General features: G+C 45.8%; 1 protein-coding gene across 1 annotated transcript in view; it reads left to right on the top strand.

Moving 5' to 3' along the window:
• Positions 1-8,074: 8,074 nt before the first annotated feature.
• Positions 8,075-14,740, top strand: part of TECTA (tectorin alpha) — a 67,890-nt gene continuing 61,224 nt past the window's right edge. The window contains exons 1-3 of the mRNA XM_046017063.1: positions 8,075-8,138; positions 11,331-11,464; positions 14,127-14,414. Of these exons, the coding sequence (XP_045873019.1) occupies positions 8,075-8,138; positions 11,331-11,464; positions 14,127-14,414 (486 nt within the window). The remainder of the gene's footprint in view (positions 8,139-11,330; positions 11,465-14,126; positions 14,415-14,740) is intronic.

Genomic DNA, 14,740 nt, shown 5'->3' with positions numbered 1-14,740 from the left:
CCTCCTGCTCCTCGGGGCAATGACCCCTAACAGGATGGGAGCCCATCTTCATTCCTGCTAGTCTCTGAACAAAGAGCCCAAGTGCCCAAGCAGTATCGCAGCCATAGCTTAGAGCTCCTTGGGACTCTCGCCGTGTCCCCTGGTGAAAGTGTGCCCTCTTGGGGACCAGGATGTCAGTCTGCACAACCCAGAGATGAGGATGGGCAGCACAAAGTCCCTTAGTAATCATTGGGAGTGGTGGCAAGCGGGACTACCCCCGCTTCCACACGTTGGTTCCAGACCCATGTATTCTTCTTCCTCCAGGGGGCGCTGCATCGCACGAATCTCTCTGACTCCACGCAGGGGCAGTACCCTGGAGGGCCGCACGCCATCCTCTCAGTGTCATCTCCAAGCCGGTGGCTCCCCTGCCCCTCCGACCTTTCCTCTCAGTGCTGGAGCGGGCGGCATCTTCTGTGTCATGCCATTTGTGCTCCAGCCAGTGGATCCTATAGTCACGGGCCACACTCGCATCCCCTTTCTATAAAGTGGGTTCCCTAGTCCGATGTTATTTTGCATGCAGTTCTGTGCCTATGGATCAGGCATTCTACAAGCCTCTTATTAATGGTAATGGCCGAGGCTCTGTGGGCAGGAAAGCCGACCCATAACGCGGAGTAGAGGTCCATTCCTGGGGGAAGGAACTACTGGCCCCTCCAATGTAGTCATTTTACCTCCAAGGGACCAGCTGGTCTCTCCAAGGAACAGAGACACATGGCAGGCTTAGCTTTAGTCTCTGTGATTGGCAGGTTGTATGCTCAGAGGCAACAGAAGCTAGGCCAGCCTTGCTAAATGGGAGTTCATGCCACTGGGCCTATTCCTAACCTCCGTCCCTGCTGTGTGGCTACTTCTGGCGTGTCTCCCATCGTACCAGCACTGATAGAGGCTGCCTCACAGCACTTGGTATAGTCATTTTTAAAAAGATTTTATTTATTTATTTGACAGAGAGACACAGCAAGAGAGGGAACACAAGCAGGGGGAGTGGGAGAGGGTGAATCAGGCTTCCTGCCGAGCAGGGAGCCCAATGCGGGGCTTGATCCCGGGACCCCAGGATCATGACCTGAGCTGAAGGCAGACACCCAACAACTGAGCCACCCAGGCACCCCTGGTATAGTCATTTTGTTTTCTTGGTTGTTTAGTCCCTCTTCGGTAGCGGATGCTGGGTTTTTTGCAGGTGTCGCCATATCATGCAAAGATCTTCCCCCTTCGTGTCCATTCCCATCTGTCTATCCACATGTTTACTCCAGACCTCCTCATCACTCATTTTCCAAGCATTTTCCTTCCAGGTCATTGTCTAGCTAGCTATTTGATTCACCACTGCCTGCAAGGTTGTGCATGGTCTAACCTCAGAATGCTTCCCCTTTGACACAAAGTACGCAACAAGATATATTACCACAAGTTCCACACGTTAGGAAGATGTCCCCTTACCATTGTTTCAAAGCTACCCCTGGTGAGGCTGTAACAGCCACCATCTGCTTTAGGCTTGCATACACTCACCAAGCTGAGTCATCTACACACCAAGTTTAGGATCTTCCCTCCTCTTTCAGCTCATCGTGTGCACCCCCCACCCCACATATAGCCATATGTGTCATTTGGGTTCGGGGGGTGTGGTGCAGCCATGGCAGGTGGTGTGGAGTCTGTGCTGCGTAGTCAGGCAGCTCGCCATTGCCAGTCCCAGATTTACCATTTCCATCTTATGATAGACTGCTCTTGGATCCCCCTGACTTTATGACTTGGTGGGTCCAATAGGACCCAGGTCATGATGGGAAGTTCTGGACACATGGTCACATATCTTGGACAAATGTTCCATCACGGGCCCAGTTACATGCCAGGAGTGGGTTTTCAGGAAATGTGGTTATTCTTTGCTACAGATAGCATGACCTTGCTCTAAAACTCTGGGTGACTGTGCTCTGGTTCTCCCACTAGGGTTTGCAAGAGACTCCCCATTTTGTCTCTTTTTCCACCACTGACATCTCCAACAAAGGGTCTACCAAACATATGACCCAAGTGTCAAGGTCACTTGCATTTAACCCCAGAGCTACAGCAGAAAGCTCGTTCCGCTCTCAGCCTAAGTCAAAGTTGACAGAATTCCATATCACCCGGAATGGGGGCTGGAGCAGTTTTCCTAGGTGTGGAATGTGTGGCCTCCAGAACCCAAGGAAACCAAGAAAAAAGGAAGAATTTCTTTGTAAGGAGGTTGCAAGATACAGTAACTTGTCTTTTACTTTGGAGAGGCCCCAGCATGTCCCTGACTACTGGATTCCTAAAAATTTTACTGAGGTACTAGCCCTGAATCTTTGAGGGATTTGTCTCCCATCTTTTGGAGCACATGTGTCTTCCCAAGGCCTCTTGGCCATAGCCTTCTCTTGCTCATTTTGCCCAGTCAGCTTGATGGTACCGTAGTAATGACTCAAGGCGATGTTCTGTAAGATCCAAATAGTCCATATCTCAGCCCCAGGGCAAAACTATACATGCATATTGCTATCTGGCCCATTTGGATGTGAACTACTTCTGATTCTTGTTTCTGATTCAAACAGGAAAAAAAAATGTATTTGCCAAATGAATGGCCACACACCTTGTACCTGAATTGACGTCAATCAGCTGTAGCAAAGATACTATGTTAGCACAGCAGCTGTAAGTTAGCAATACTGCTTGGTCGAACTTGCAGAAGTCCAGAGTCATTCTTCAGGATCCATCCTGGCCAGCTAAATGGAATATGATTGAGTCCACCACCCTTGCTCTGTAAGAGTGAGCTGATCTTTACTATCCTCCTCCGACCCCCAATGCAGTGCTCTTGTATTTGCTTCCTTAGCTGGAGTGGGGAGATCCATTTCCTTCCTTGCTCTGATGGCTCTTACACTAACGACAAAGGGCCCAATGGGCAAAGTACATCTATCCCAATTACACATTGGGACTTGGAAAATGACATCCAGGTGGTCTGTAGCCCCTGTGGACTCACGATAAGCTGGACTTGGCCAGAACCACTTTTTTTTCTGGGCCCTAGGTGTTCTGACTCTCCCAGGGTCTTTGGGTATCAATATTAACTCAAACCCCTTGTCCCGCAGTCCTCCAGTTATGTAGGAATTCTCCTTACATCTTTCTACAGTCCCTAGAGTAAATGGCCAGAGGTCTTTGGGGGAAGGAGTGGGAGAATCATTGCCACACATACTTGTCATGGTGTTGAAGGGTCCTTCTCTTTGGGAACCTGGTTATCTTTTTAGTGTGCAGGATCCAGATTTGAAAACTGACTCAGATCCACCAACTGAGCAAGGGATCAAACATTTTGGGGGTGGGGAGATAATTGGCTTCGGTCTCTTGATCAACAATTTTTGCACTTTTTGATTACATATAGTAAGCAATCCCCTTGTCAGCTGCTCATCTACTTTGCTCTGGAACGCCACGTTCCATTAATCATCTCCTTTGCTCTCTATGGATCAGGCCTCTTGGCTGCCACTGTGATCTTCTTGGTCACTTTGAAGATTACGACCCCCTTTGCTTCAGGCAGTAGAATGCTGCCTCCTGGTCTCTATAATTTTGGGGCCCATCTTCTCCGCTGCGATCAGGTAGCCAAGTTCTATGATCACCTCTCCTGCCATCAACCCGGGACTGCAGAAGGGAGCCACCACTCATTTTCTTAGTGATGCTGGTGCTTCTCTCACCAGCATATTACTGCCAGCTTTGGTGGAGGATGTGTCTGTCCTCTGGGCCTTCCCTTGGGACATGATCATTTGGTGGGTCTCCCAGACTCAAGTAATGTATCTGATCCAGCATGTTCACTTCTCCGAACATTTAATCCCTTCTACCATCTGCCCCAGTAATTCAGACATTTCAGCATCACTCAGTGTGGGCCATCACTGTGTTTCCAGGCTTCCAGGATCTGGCCTAGCACTGAGTTTGCTCTACCCCCTGGGCTCCTTGCATGTTAAGGTCTGTATCCCTAGAAAGTGCCTCCAAGTCCGAAAGGTTTCCTTTCTTCTGTTATGGCCCAGACTCCTCGACTGAGCACCCTCACAGTCCAGTCCCATAGATATTCCCCTTCCCCATCCCGTGCGAGGATGTGCTGGTAGGTCCCACAGCTCCTTCGGGGTGTGGTCCCTTTCCTCCCTCAGGCCCAGCATCTCCCTGGCTGGATTGTGCTGCCACTGGACCTTGGTTATAGGCCTGGCAGTCAGAAGAAGAGATGGGAGCAGCTTCTGGGGGGAGTGAATCCTCTCTGTTGTCTCCCAGTGCTGGGAGAAATGTTAGCTCTTAATGAGGTAGAGTGGGACATGTCTGTCTTGAGAAACCTGGAGAGTCAAAATCTTTGGGGGTATTTACCCAGATAATGCCATCACACACGCACACACACGCACATACACGTATGTATGTACATGTAGTACATACATGTAGTACATACATACAATCAATTCTATATATGCAATTATATATAGAATACATTAAATATACATATATAAGCTTTTTCCAATACTAGAGCTGCCTCCGTGAAGCCCCTGTAGTCTCCGTCAGCTCCACTAGGCTCTCCAGAGCAAAACTGCCCATTAGAGAAGGCTTGCTTTGGATGGAACGTTCTAGACTATTGTTCCACCACCGGCCCAGTCACTGGTGGGGGGGCTGCCCCAGGAAGAGTGTGCCCTTGGCTCCTCCACTGAGGCTGAGTCCGAAGGAGCTAACAGTTGGCCGCCGATGGCCACCCACACTTCTCACTCCATCCATTCCCACTGGCTCAACGCTGACGAACTTTCACGGAACAGGCACAGGAAACCTAGGAAATACAAGACAAAACAAAACAGTCAGCACCTACGTTCCCTTCCACTTGTTTTCAGGGAGTTACATTTTTTGGTTTTGTTGGAGGCATCTTTCCTCGTACCTGAAAAGCAGCATCGGTCTTTTGCCGCCTTAGCAAAGCACACACTTCTTGGGTAATTAGCTCCGAGCCGCCCCTCCCCACCGCCACCTTAGGTCTACATCTTGTCAAAAATCTTCGCTCACTTCTCACCTTCAACAAAACCAGCCCTTCTGCCGATGTGACATGGCAGAAAAGGAGACTTTTGTCATTCTTCTGTGTGTGACCATTGAGCAGACACCCAGAACACACACTCACTGACCAGCTTCCCAGCCCAACCAGTGATAAGCCAAGCCAGTCTCTCCTCAAGCAGTCGGCACCAGCCTGCACCCAGATTCTCAAAGTCACTCTGACTCACTCACACTACCATCTCGTATATTTGGTCATGCCCAGATGGCATTTCTCCCAGCCTTGCCTTAAGGATGCATTTAATAAGGGTCAAAAGGACCGAGATATAAATATCCTTGAGTGCATGAAGAAAGAAAACCAAAGCAATTATAATGCCACGAGCAGTTTTTCAAAAACAGCCAAGTGTTTTGCTTTAAGACATTTAGGTTGACTACAGGAGTAAAGCCTTAGTATAGACTAGGCAAGGAGAATGCTTTTCTAGGAGGTCTTGGATTTGCATTTAATTTTATATTAAATCAGCAGCCCAAAAGTTAGATTTTCTGTTATGTAGACATGTGCCTTTCGGATGTAAATAGTCCTTTGACATCTGTAAGTAAATCTACCTGGAAAATTCATAATAGTAGAGGTAAATTATCTACTGAATTAACATGTGTTTGGGGGAAAATACTGAGTAAGGCAGACTAAAAAATTAGTTCCCCAAGCACTCTCAATCATTTTAGAACAACTTGCTCAAACCTGAAATTACAGTTTTTCGTACAATGGGCATTTAAATGTCTGGTCAGAGAAAAATCTGGAGGAGTTTTTGAATATTTTGACTTAGTTTATGCCTTTAGGCAGACTTCCTCAATCTGCATCAAATGTAACATGTCTTTACGTGGCTCACACTGCCTCTTAAATTATTCACTTACCGCAAATTTTCATCAGGAGGCGTCTGCCACCCCCTTTTCCCTCCGAGGACCCTCCCCGGGCATCACTGGAGGTTTTCAGGAAATGGTGTGTTTTTTTCCTGGTGAAAGAGCATGGCTTGCACTGGTTACCTCCTTGGGGTTTACAGGAACATACCCTGGCCCTATCAGGCTACACACTGGCATGTCAGAGAGAAAAGGGAAGGCATAAAACCTAGAAAAGTTTGGGAAAGCGCCTTTAAATACTTGATGCATACCTGTGAAAAAACCAGAGTAGAGCCTATCTGTGGCAACTGTTCAAAATCAGAGACACAAAAAAAGACGTTAGTAGACAACCAGCTTCATTTAAATGTTAGCAGCAGCAGCTTTGTTTGCAGGTCTAATCCCATGCTGGTGGATGCTAATTCTGTAACATTATACAGTTGCCTTTTTTTTTTTTTTTTTTTTCTGGGTACAAAGGTAAAAGGGGGGGGGGGTTCTTTTTGTGTTTTTCAGTGCAAAGTGATTCTGATCAGAAAGGACCAAGGTTTCAGCTCCAAGTACCTGACATTTCCATCTGAATCTACTTTTTTTTTTCCTTTTTTTTTTTTTTTTTAAGAGAGGGAAAGAAAGGTCTAGTTTTTCAGGAAAAGAACCTCTCTACGCAATCCTGAAACTGATCTTTAGATTTTCTTTTCCTTAATCAATAGAAAAAAACCTGATTGCAACCCAACACTTTTCTGACTCTAGCGCAGGACTAACTGAATTTTTGGTTTTACGAGGAGGGCATTCAGACATCATTTCAGGAATCAGAAATTATTGGCAGCAAGTAGGGGAGAACTGACATGAATTCTTGTTTTACCTAATTTTTGCCTGGTTTACCAAGAGTTGGCTTAATATTTCTGACAGTTCCTCCAGTCTCTGCAGAACAGGTTAGTGACATTTTTTCATAAATACAAATACTTAAATGCATCCTCCTTACTGCTCTCTGAACTGTCTCCCTAAGGGCTCAAGTCTTCACCACGGCGTCTCACTGTGCTACAGCTACGGGTGATCTCTGCTAGGCTTACTACCATTTTCAGCAAATGGACTAATATTTATTATGTGCTTGAGATCTCAATGGGTCTGACAGATAGTGAAGATTTACAATAAAACTCTCCCAGGGTAAATCCACTGATTTTCCATGAAAATTTGGCTGAATTGCAATAGCTTCCAATAATATGAGGAGGGTTTTTATTTTTGAGAATTCTGTTGGGAGCAAACTGCACGGTCTCCCCCCCATACTTGGTTCTCCCACAGATGTAGGCAGAACTTGGAGCTCGCGTATACGTTTGCATCTCAAACATATACAGAGCGGCACAGACCATCCATGCTCCTGACAGAGGGTAAAGCTGCCAATTCAACTGATCGTAACTAAGATGAAACGAGTTCACTTTTGTGATGTTCCTTCTTTAATTAATTTGCTGGAACTAATTACTCGCTGCGTCCTGGCTTCTATATTTATTGTAATTCCAAGGAGCAATCCCCAGCGTGGTTCCTTTTTATGACCCATGTGGCTGTCCTTCATTTCACTATGGAAAGTCGGTGGACAGTCTTACATTACCTGTGAATCTGGTCAGTCCTCCAAAATAATGGATTGCCTCCATACTGTAGAGAAGGCGACGGCAAAACTCTAAATCTTCGTAACTACAGAAACACATTGTGCTGTAATCGACTTTCATTTGATCCTGATTGAAAACTGTTTTAAACATCAGGAGAGCCGGGTCGTAGAGAGGAGGCATGTTTATTCTAGAGACACAACACAGGACCTGTGTCTTTCGACTCCCGTCCTATGTCTCGTGCTTGATAGCTGCAGGATGGATGGGTCTCCTTTACTCTTGGCCACCCTCATCGATTCCATATAATTTCCCGTCAATTTGGATTGTCTTGTCATACTTCCAAACTGGCTTCTCCCGGGGCGGGGGAGGAGGGAGGGAGTTTAATGTGTTCATGAAGCATTGAACTTGGGAGGATCTGCCGGCGTTTGGGGAATTTCGACCTGACGCAGAACTGTTGATGTTGTTATATGAATTTATTCTATGATGGTTGTGATGTCTCTTGGGATTTGCCACCAGACACACCGGTGTTCTATTCACTCTGGCAAGCTGGGGATTTTTTTTTTCCTTTTTCTTTTTAAAATTCCAGGATGAATTATTCATCATTACTTAGAATTTGGGTCTCTTTCATCTTCGCACTCGTACGGCACCAAGGTGAGTACTACAGAATTCCATAAATCTCTTGATTAGCATGCTCCTGAATTTATAAAGAGATACTTGTGTTGGAACTGTGCTCATCAGGGCAGGTGTACATGTGTCTGCAGCTACAACAAGAAAAAGTAAATCAAATTCCGTTGTCAGGGGCAAAATATATTAACATTGAGTGATGTTCAATTACATTCTTATTTTTTCTTATTTAACTTCAAACGCAATTTATGTATGCGAGGTTGCCCCTATGTTGATGGAAGAGGTCTTTAAAAGTCGTGCAAACAGTTTTCGTTAAGAGTGTATGGTAGAGGTAATGTGTGTACCCCATGCCTGATCGTTGATTACAATTAGGGCATTTAACTGTGGCACAAGTTTTAAACCGAATTTTAAAAATATACTTGTTTTAGCTCAAATCAGGAAGTCCCAATGGCATTCATGTCTTTAACTTGTGAATCTCTGGCCCCCTACAATGGCATAAATCTAAAACTTTTGAGAAGTGGAACAAGAAACTTCTTTCCCTACCTGTGATTCCTCTTCTGTGTGGCATTGCCCCTGGGGTAGGTGAGAAGCCACAAACATTTCTTTCTACTGTTTTTGTATTTTAGAAAGAAAGATCAGAAGGTCTGTGTAGATTTGAAACTTTTGTGACTAAAACTCCAAGCCCCCTTTGCTTGGTTTGTTGAATTCGGTTGCCACATGATTCCAAGTCTGAGCAACAGATCTGTAAGACATGTGTGGCCCTAACATTTTTCTAGAGTTGGATAAACTTAAACAGTGATAGCACATAAACACAGCAATGTGAAGCCCCACGGTAAGGAGAGACCCTAACTTCCTGCTCCCACTCTAAAAATACCGTGTTTTATATGGTGGGAAAAAAAGTTCTGGGAACATAGTTAATGTTTATTGTGAAATTCTCAACCTAAAGCCCGTGTGGGTAGGGACAGTCTTTCTTTTATTAACTCTGATGCTAATGATAGGCCGTGCTGTTTACAAGTTCTCTTTTTATAAGAGTAGTGGCTTTGAAGGTGAAAACTACTGTAGTTTCCACCTCCTTCCTAACTAAAGCACCTTGCTTATTCAATAAATACATTCAGCATTTATTGAATATTTACAGTACTGGGTATCTTTACTCTCTGTGTTCTTCTTAAAATGGGAAAAATTCGAGCGGTCCATTCATTCCTGTTTAAAATCATGATCTAGTTAGGATCACTCATGGAGAGAAGAATCTTGCATATTTGCCTTACCTTCAGAGCAAAGAAAGAAGTTAGGGATAACCTCCATCAACCAGACTTTCTTGTCTCCTCCATGAAAGGTATAGATTTTCCCTCTTCTGGGCAAATTGGCCAGTGCTTCCCGAAACATGAATTAATCTTGTCATTAAAACGATTACAATTCAGTGTGAATTCCAGCTCTTATTCATGCTTGGGCATGGCTCCTGAAATGTTCCCCATGAAGGATAAATCCATGACATGATTGGATTTGTTATTATTAATTTGAGAAAGTACATCACCCATCACATTGAGTAAGTGCCTAGGTATAATGCTATGATAGGGATTATAAAGAGGTTTTTTAAAAACCCTACTTTCTAGGAATTTGGAATTTGTTACTTCTGTGTAAATATGAATTTTAAAGAGCCCTTTGGCCTACTGATTGTGACGTTAAATAAAGAACATCAGCAGAGGGCTTGTCTGATTGCAGTAGCTACAACACCCCTTAGGGTTCAAGTTTGGTTGGCTTCCCAGAGACTTCCGGGGCTTGGGGAACAATGCTTACGCGCTAATGCCTGGGCTAGTTTCCCTGCTTTCCTCTGATGGTAGCCATTGGCAACAGATTAGTGCTCCGACCAAGCAGATCTCTCTGATTCCCTGCTCTAGAAAGAGAGACGCTGGCCCTTGACCAGGCGCTGCTGTCCTGCTTTCTAGCCGCTCCGCATTCTCCCTTCCATGAGCTGTTGTATCCTCGCTAAAAACTCCCGAAGGAGTCGGATGGTCCTTGGGCCACGTGCTTGCCAGCCTCTCAGCTCCATGAGGACCGAGCGGGGACTTCCCCAAGGAGAGGCACTGACTTGAGAAAGGGGTATTAACATCTGGATTACAACAAGCACTACCTCAAGAAATAGGGCCAGAAGCCCCTAGAAGATTTGCCTCCGTCCCTGAAAACCAACAAACAATTTTTTAAAAAGGAAGAAAAGATGATGTCCTATTGTTCTCCTTTCATTCAAGAGAAGAAATGATGGCAGGAGAGAAAAGATATACCGCAAATGTAGATTATTTCCTAGATGCCATTGGACCAGATCATGAGTAACGTAGACCCTGGGAAAATTGTTGAATTTCTCTCACTGAAACTGGGTCACCTTTGCAAGGCTTGAGACGAGAAACTTCTGAGGAAGAAGCCACGTTGCCAGGAAGGGTGGTGGTGTGGTTTACCAGAGGGGAGTTGTGTGTGTTTGTGCAAAGACTCTCACCTTTGACCAGGGTGTTAAGAGCCCCATGCATCCTCTCCAAAGGGTTCTTGGGGCCCAGCCTCCCTCGTCCCAGAGGCTCCCATGTCTGTCTTTTGTAAACAGGAGCTGGGCAGAGAGCCCTCTCACAGGGCCAGGCTCAATGGAGGTCATTCACGGGCCAGTTACTACAGACCCTCTCCTCCCACTTCTGTCCTGGTTCCAACTGTTGTTTATTTCCTTCTGGGATCTGGTATCTTCCCCTACTGTGCAGCAGGAGGGAGGGGACTCCTTTCAGGAAAAGACATGATAGTAGAAATCTGGAGCCAGAAGGGAGGTTCATAGGCACAGGGCCACCTTCTCCCAACCTGCCTTGTGATCAGGGATAAAGCTGTCCTACGCCATGCCAGACAGAGAGGCCCCTCTCTCAGGGCTCTGAGAGCTCCAGGCTGGGGTGATTTCACAACCTTCCAGCCCCTTTTAACCATTGCTTTCTCCAGAATGTATGGAAGTGTAGCAATGAAGCATGAAGTGATTTCTCCTAAGGAGAAATGGCATCACTCGCATTCTCCCCTTTCCAGAGGCAGAAGATAATGCATTGTGTAGGGCTTAGGTTTAGGATAAATGAAAAGGCAGTCTGAATTGCATTTCGTCTGTAAGACTTACTGAAAGGAGCTGGCTTTAGTGGGTGGGAGGGAAGTGGCTTGCCAGGCAGAAGACGGCTCTGCCATCTATCTAACCCCCGTCTCTCTCGACAGCTCAGCCCAGGGAGCTCATGTATCCATTCTGGCAGAATGACACGAAAACCCCTAAAGTAGACGATGGAAGCTCATCCGAGATTAAATTGGCCACCCCTATTTTCTTCTTTGGCGTTCCTTACCGCACCGTCTATGTAAGTGGAAGAGGAGCCCGGCTGTTGCTCTGTGGCTTTCCCCTTTGTTTGTCATTAAAGAAAACATTTTAAATACCTTCATCCAGGGCTCCGGGAATGGAAGATTTATTGGCAGCCAGAACGACAAGTTCTGAGATTTCGTGAGCTGATAGGTTTTATGATTAAGAAAGTCAAAGGTATATTTAATGGCTAATGTTCATAGTAGAGGAGTATACAGGGCAGTAAATTGCTTTTGTGGGTGATTAAACACAGAAGGGAAGCAGAGGCCGCAATGCCACGAACATTATTTCTGCTACTCGACAAGATAAAAAGATACACTGAACCACAATAGGAGCTCTATCATTTTTCTTTCCCTTCTGGGGGTGTGAAAAGTTTAGGCGTCTGCTGTTCTTCGGCTTCCTACCAATTTGGAGCAGAGCCAGAGCACAGTAGAGGGGTAATCAACCGGCATATCTAAGTTGTTTGCAGAGCGGGCCGTCCTTGTTGGGTCTGAGATATGCCATGGGGTCCCATCGTCAAACCTGTATGAAAAAAATGGTGCCATTTGCTGTCAGAGCCCTCCTGGGCACCTGTGTTCTCAGGCTTTTTCTTTTTTTTTTGGATCTTTGAGTTTGTCGCTGTTGAGACTGTTGCACACTGAGAAGGCTCAGAGCGACTGAACCTGTCTTTATCTTGGGCCTTAAAGCCTGGGGTGAGGCCCACGTCGGTTCTATCACATCCTGTTTTATTCTGCGTCTTGCCTTAAAGGAAGCGCTGAAACCCCCACGGGTCTGTCTCTGGCCATCCCTGCATCTGGGACCTCTATAGTCCCCAGACTTGGAGGTAGAACTTGGGGTGGACCGCCTTCTGAAAGTCATTCCCTCGTCCATTACCCAACCGGTGGTCCTTGAGCCACACTGCCTCGCCGCCTGTTAGAAATGCCGCTTCTCGGGGCCTGCCCACAACCAGCTGAATCAGAAACTGGGAAGGGAGCCCGGTCATCTGGGTTTTCATGAGCCCTCCAGGTGACTCTGATGAACACAAAATTTTGAGAACCCCCGGTCTTAACTACAGAATATAATCAAAATACGTCGGAGTCAATACCAACTCCCTGTGCTAGTCTGTGTGTTTCAGGGACAGCTGTTAACTCCCTAGCAGACACATTACTCTGGCATCCTGACATGCCTTTTGGGTTCCACTTACAGCAGAGCCTCCGTAGTGTCTAATGGCTGACTGTGTTGAGCTGATTTGGGGGATGAGGAAGGTGCACAGGACCTCCATCCTGGAAGCCTTAGTCTCCCAGACCCCTAAAAGATATGTAATTCATTGAGTTCCTCTTCCTCCTCTATTGTACATGGAGTCTGAACAATTCTTGCCCTTGCAAAAGGAGGGTCCTTGATTTGGAGCAGACTTATTTAAGGGCAGATTGTTCCCTGGGTTTCCAGTTCTCTGAGTTGTGCAGTCTCTTTCAAGCCTCTGGGTTATTCACTATGTCTCGCAGACAGTAGATTCTTAATGTCCTTGTAGCTGGGTCTCCAGCTTCCTTTCCAAACCCCACACCCTTGCTTCCAAAACAGGCTGATGGACCTTTGGCCCAGGTGCTGATAACTTCCCTCTAGGATCCGGGTCACTGTTAATGTCCCTTATATTACTGATTAATAGGAACATACTAAGCAATTGAAATGTACAGGAAAGTGATCTCTAGGTTTTCTGTATCCAGGAATTGCAAGAATCGCCATCCCAGACATTTCTGCTGTTGAAGCCATATAAACCACTGGGTGAAATCGATCTCATGGGGCTGCAGACACAGGCAGAGGCTGAGTTGTATACAGGTCCTGCGTCTGTGGAGTGTACTTATTGACTGTGATTTGCAGTAGGTTTAGTCATTTAATAAGCCTACTAAGTCTTTTGCAAATCATGAAGAAGTCACCGTAGGATCGTAGGATAGTCACTTATACATTCAATGTAAAGATTTCATGTCTCCATTTTTATGGAGAGATTATACAAAGAAGGCATCACACTGCAGGAACTTTCATGGAACTGGGGATCTGTAGGTTGTAACCTCGTCCTTGTTCTGGGTAGAGGGTGGTTGCGAAGTCAATCAAATCAATAGCAGTCCTTTAACTGCCTCCCTCCGAGCGGGATATGGCTGGTCCTGAGGCCTGCGTTCGATAACGGAGTGTTGTGCTTTGCTTTTGTCAAGGTCTAATATACCGCTCAACAATTTTTTAATGTAACTCTTTGCTTCCATGAGTTTTTTTCTGTTTTTCTATCTATTTTGCATCTGTGATGCTGGATCGTTTTTATGGACCACATCTCCTTCTGCCTGGCCCAGTACACACGTACGCACGCACACACACATACACGTACACACACACACACACACACCGACATGCATTTGGTACGTGTAAATAGAGATCGCATAAAGAACATGAAAATGAGCCTGATTATTAATAAGAAATGACGCTGACCACAAATTGAAAGTGAAAGAAAACCAATGAGTTTGTCTGGAAGTAACCGAACCTCCTCGTGGAGTGGCAGAAGCTGGTGTGTGGGGGTTCTGATTCAGTAATTTTAAAAGTTGTTTTCATTCATGTGATTAGGTGGACGTCTGTCTTGGTTTGTGACTCTGAAGTTGTCACACTTTCGGAAGCACTGTGCCAACCCTGTCTTATTTTCACAGGTGAATAACAATGGAGTAGTTTCCTTCAATGTGTTAGTGAGTCAGTTCACGCCAGAATCCTTCCCCCTGACGGATGGGAGGGCCTTCATTGCTCCCTTTTGGGCCGATGTTCACAATGGAATTCGAGGCGAGATCTATTACAGAGAGACCACGGACCCTGTCATCTTGAAAAGAGCCACCAAGGACATCAGGAAGTACTTCAAAGACATGGACACCTTCTCCGCCACTTGGGTTTTCATCGTGACATGGGAGGAAGTCACATTTTATGGAGGGAGCAGCACCACACCTGTAATAATTCACATTTTCTGTTTTCCGCTTCATTATCCTGACATCTAATTCTTGTCCATCTTCACCACTGTGACGGAGTCTAATTGTTAGAGCTGAGGAATGTCAGTTTCTTGAGTTAAACTAATGAGTCTTGCCACACACTTTCCAGGAAACAGAGGGAGATATCATACCCAACCAGGCCAGTCAGCTGTGATATCTCAGACATGTCACCCCTATCACTAATCATTACGAATGTCTACAAAGAGTCCCTCCCCCATTTCTTTGCAGGAGGCAGTATTCCAATTTTGCGGGAAAGTGATTGAGGCCCTGTAACCTCAGCCAGGCCA

This window comes from Meles meles, chromosome 8, assembly GCF_922984935.1.
Source record: "Meles meles chromosome 8, mMelMel3.1 paternal haplotype, whole genome shotgun sequence".
Lineage (NCBI taxonomy): Eukaryota > Metazoa > Chordata > Mammalia > Carnivora > Mustelidae > Meles > Meles meles.
The sequence above is the reverse complement of the archived record's forward strand: the minus strand, read 5'-3'. Positions and strand labels throughout refer to the sequence as shown.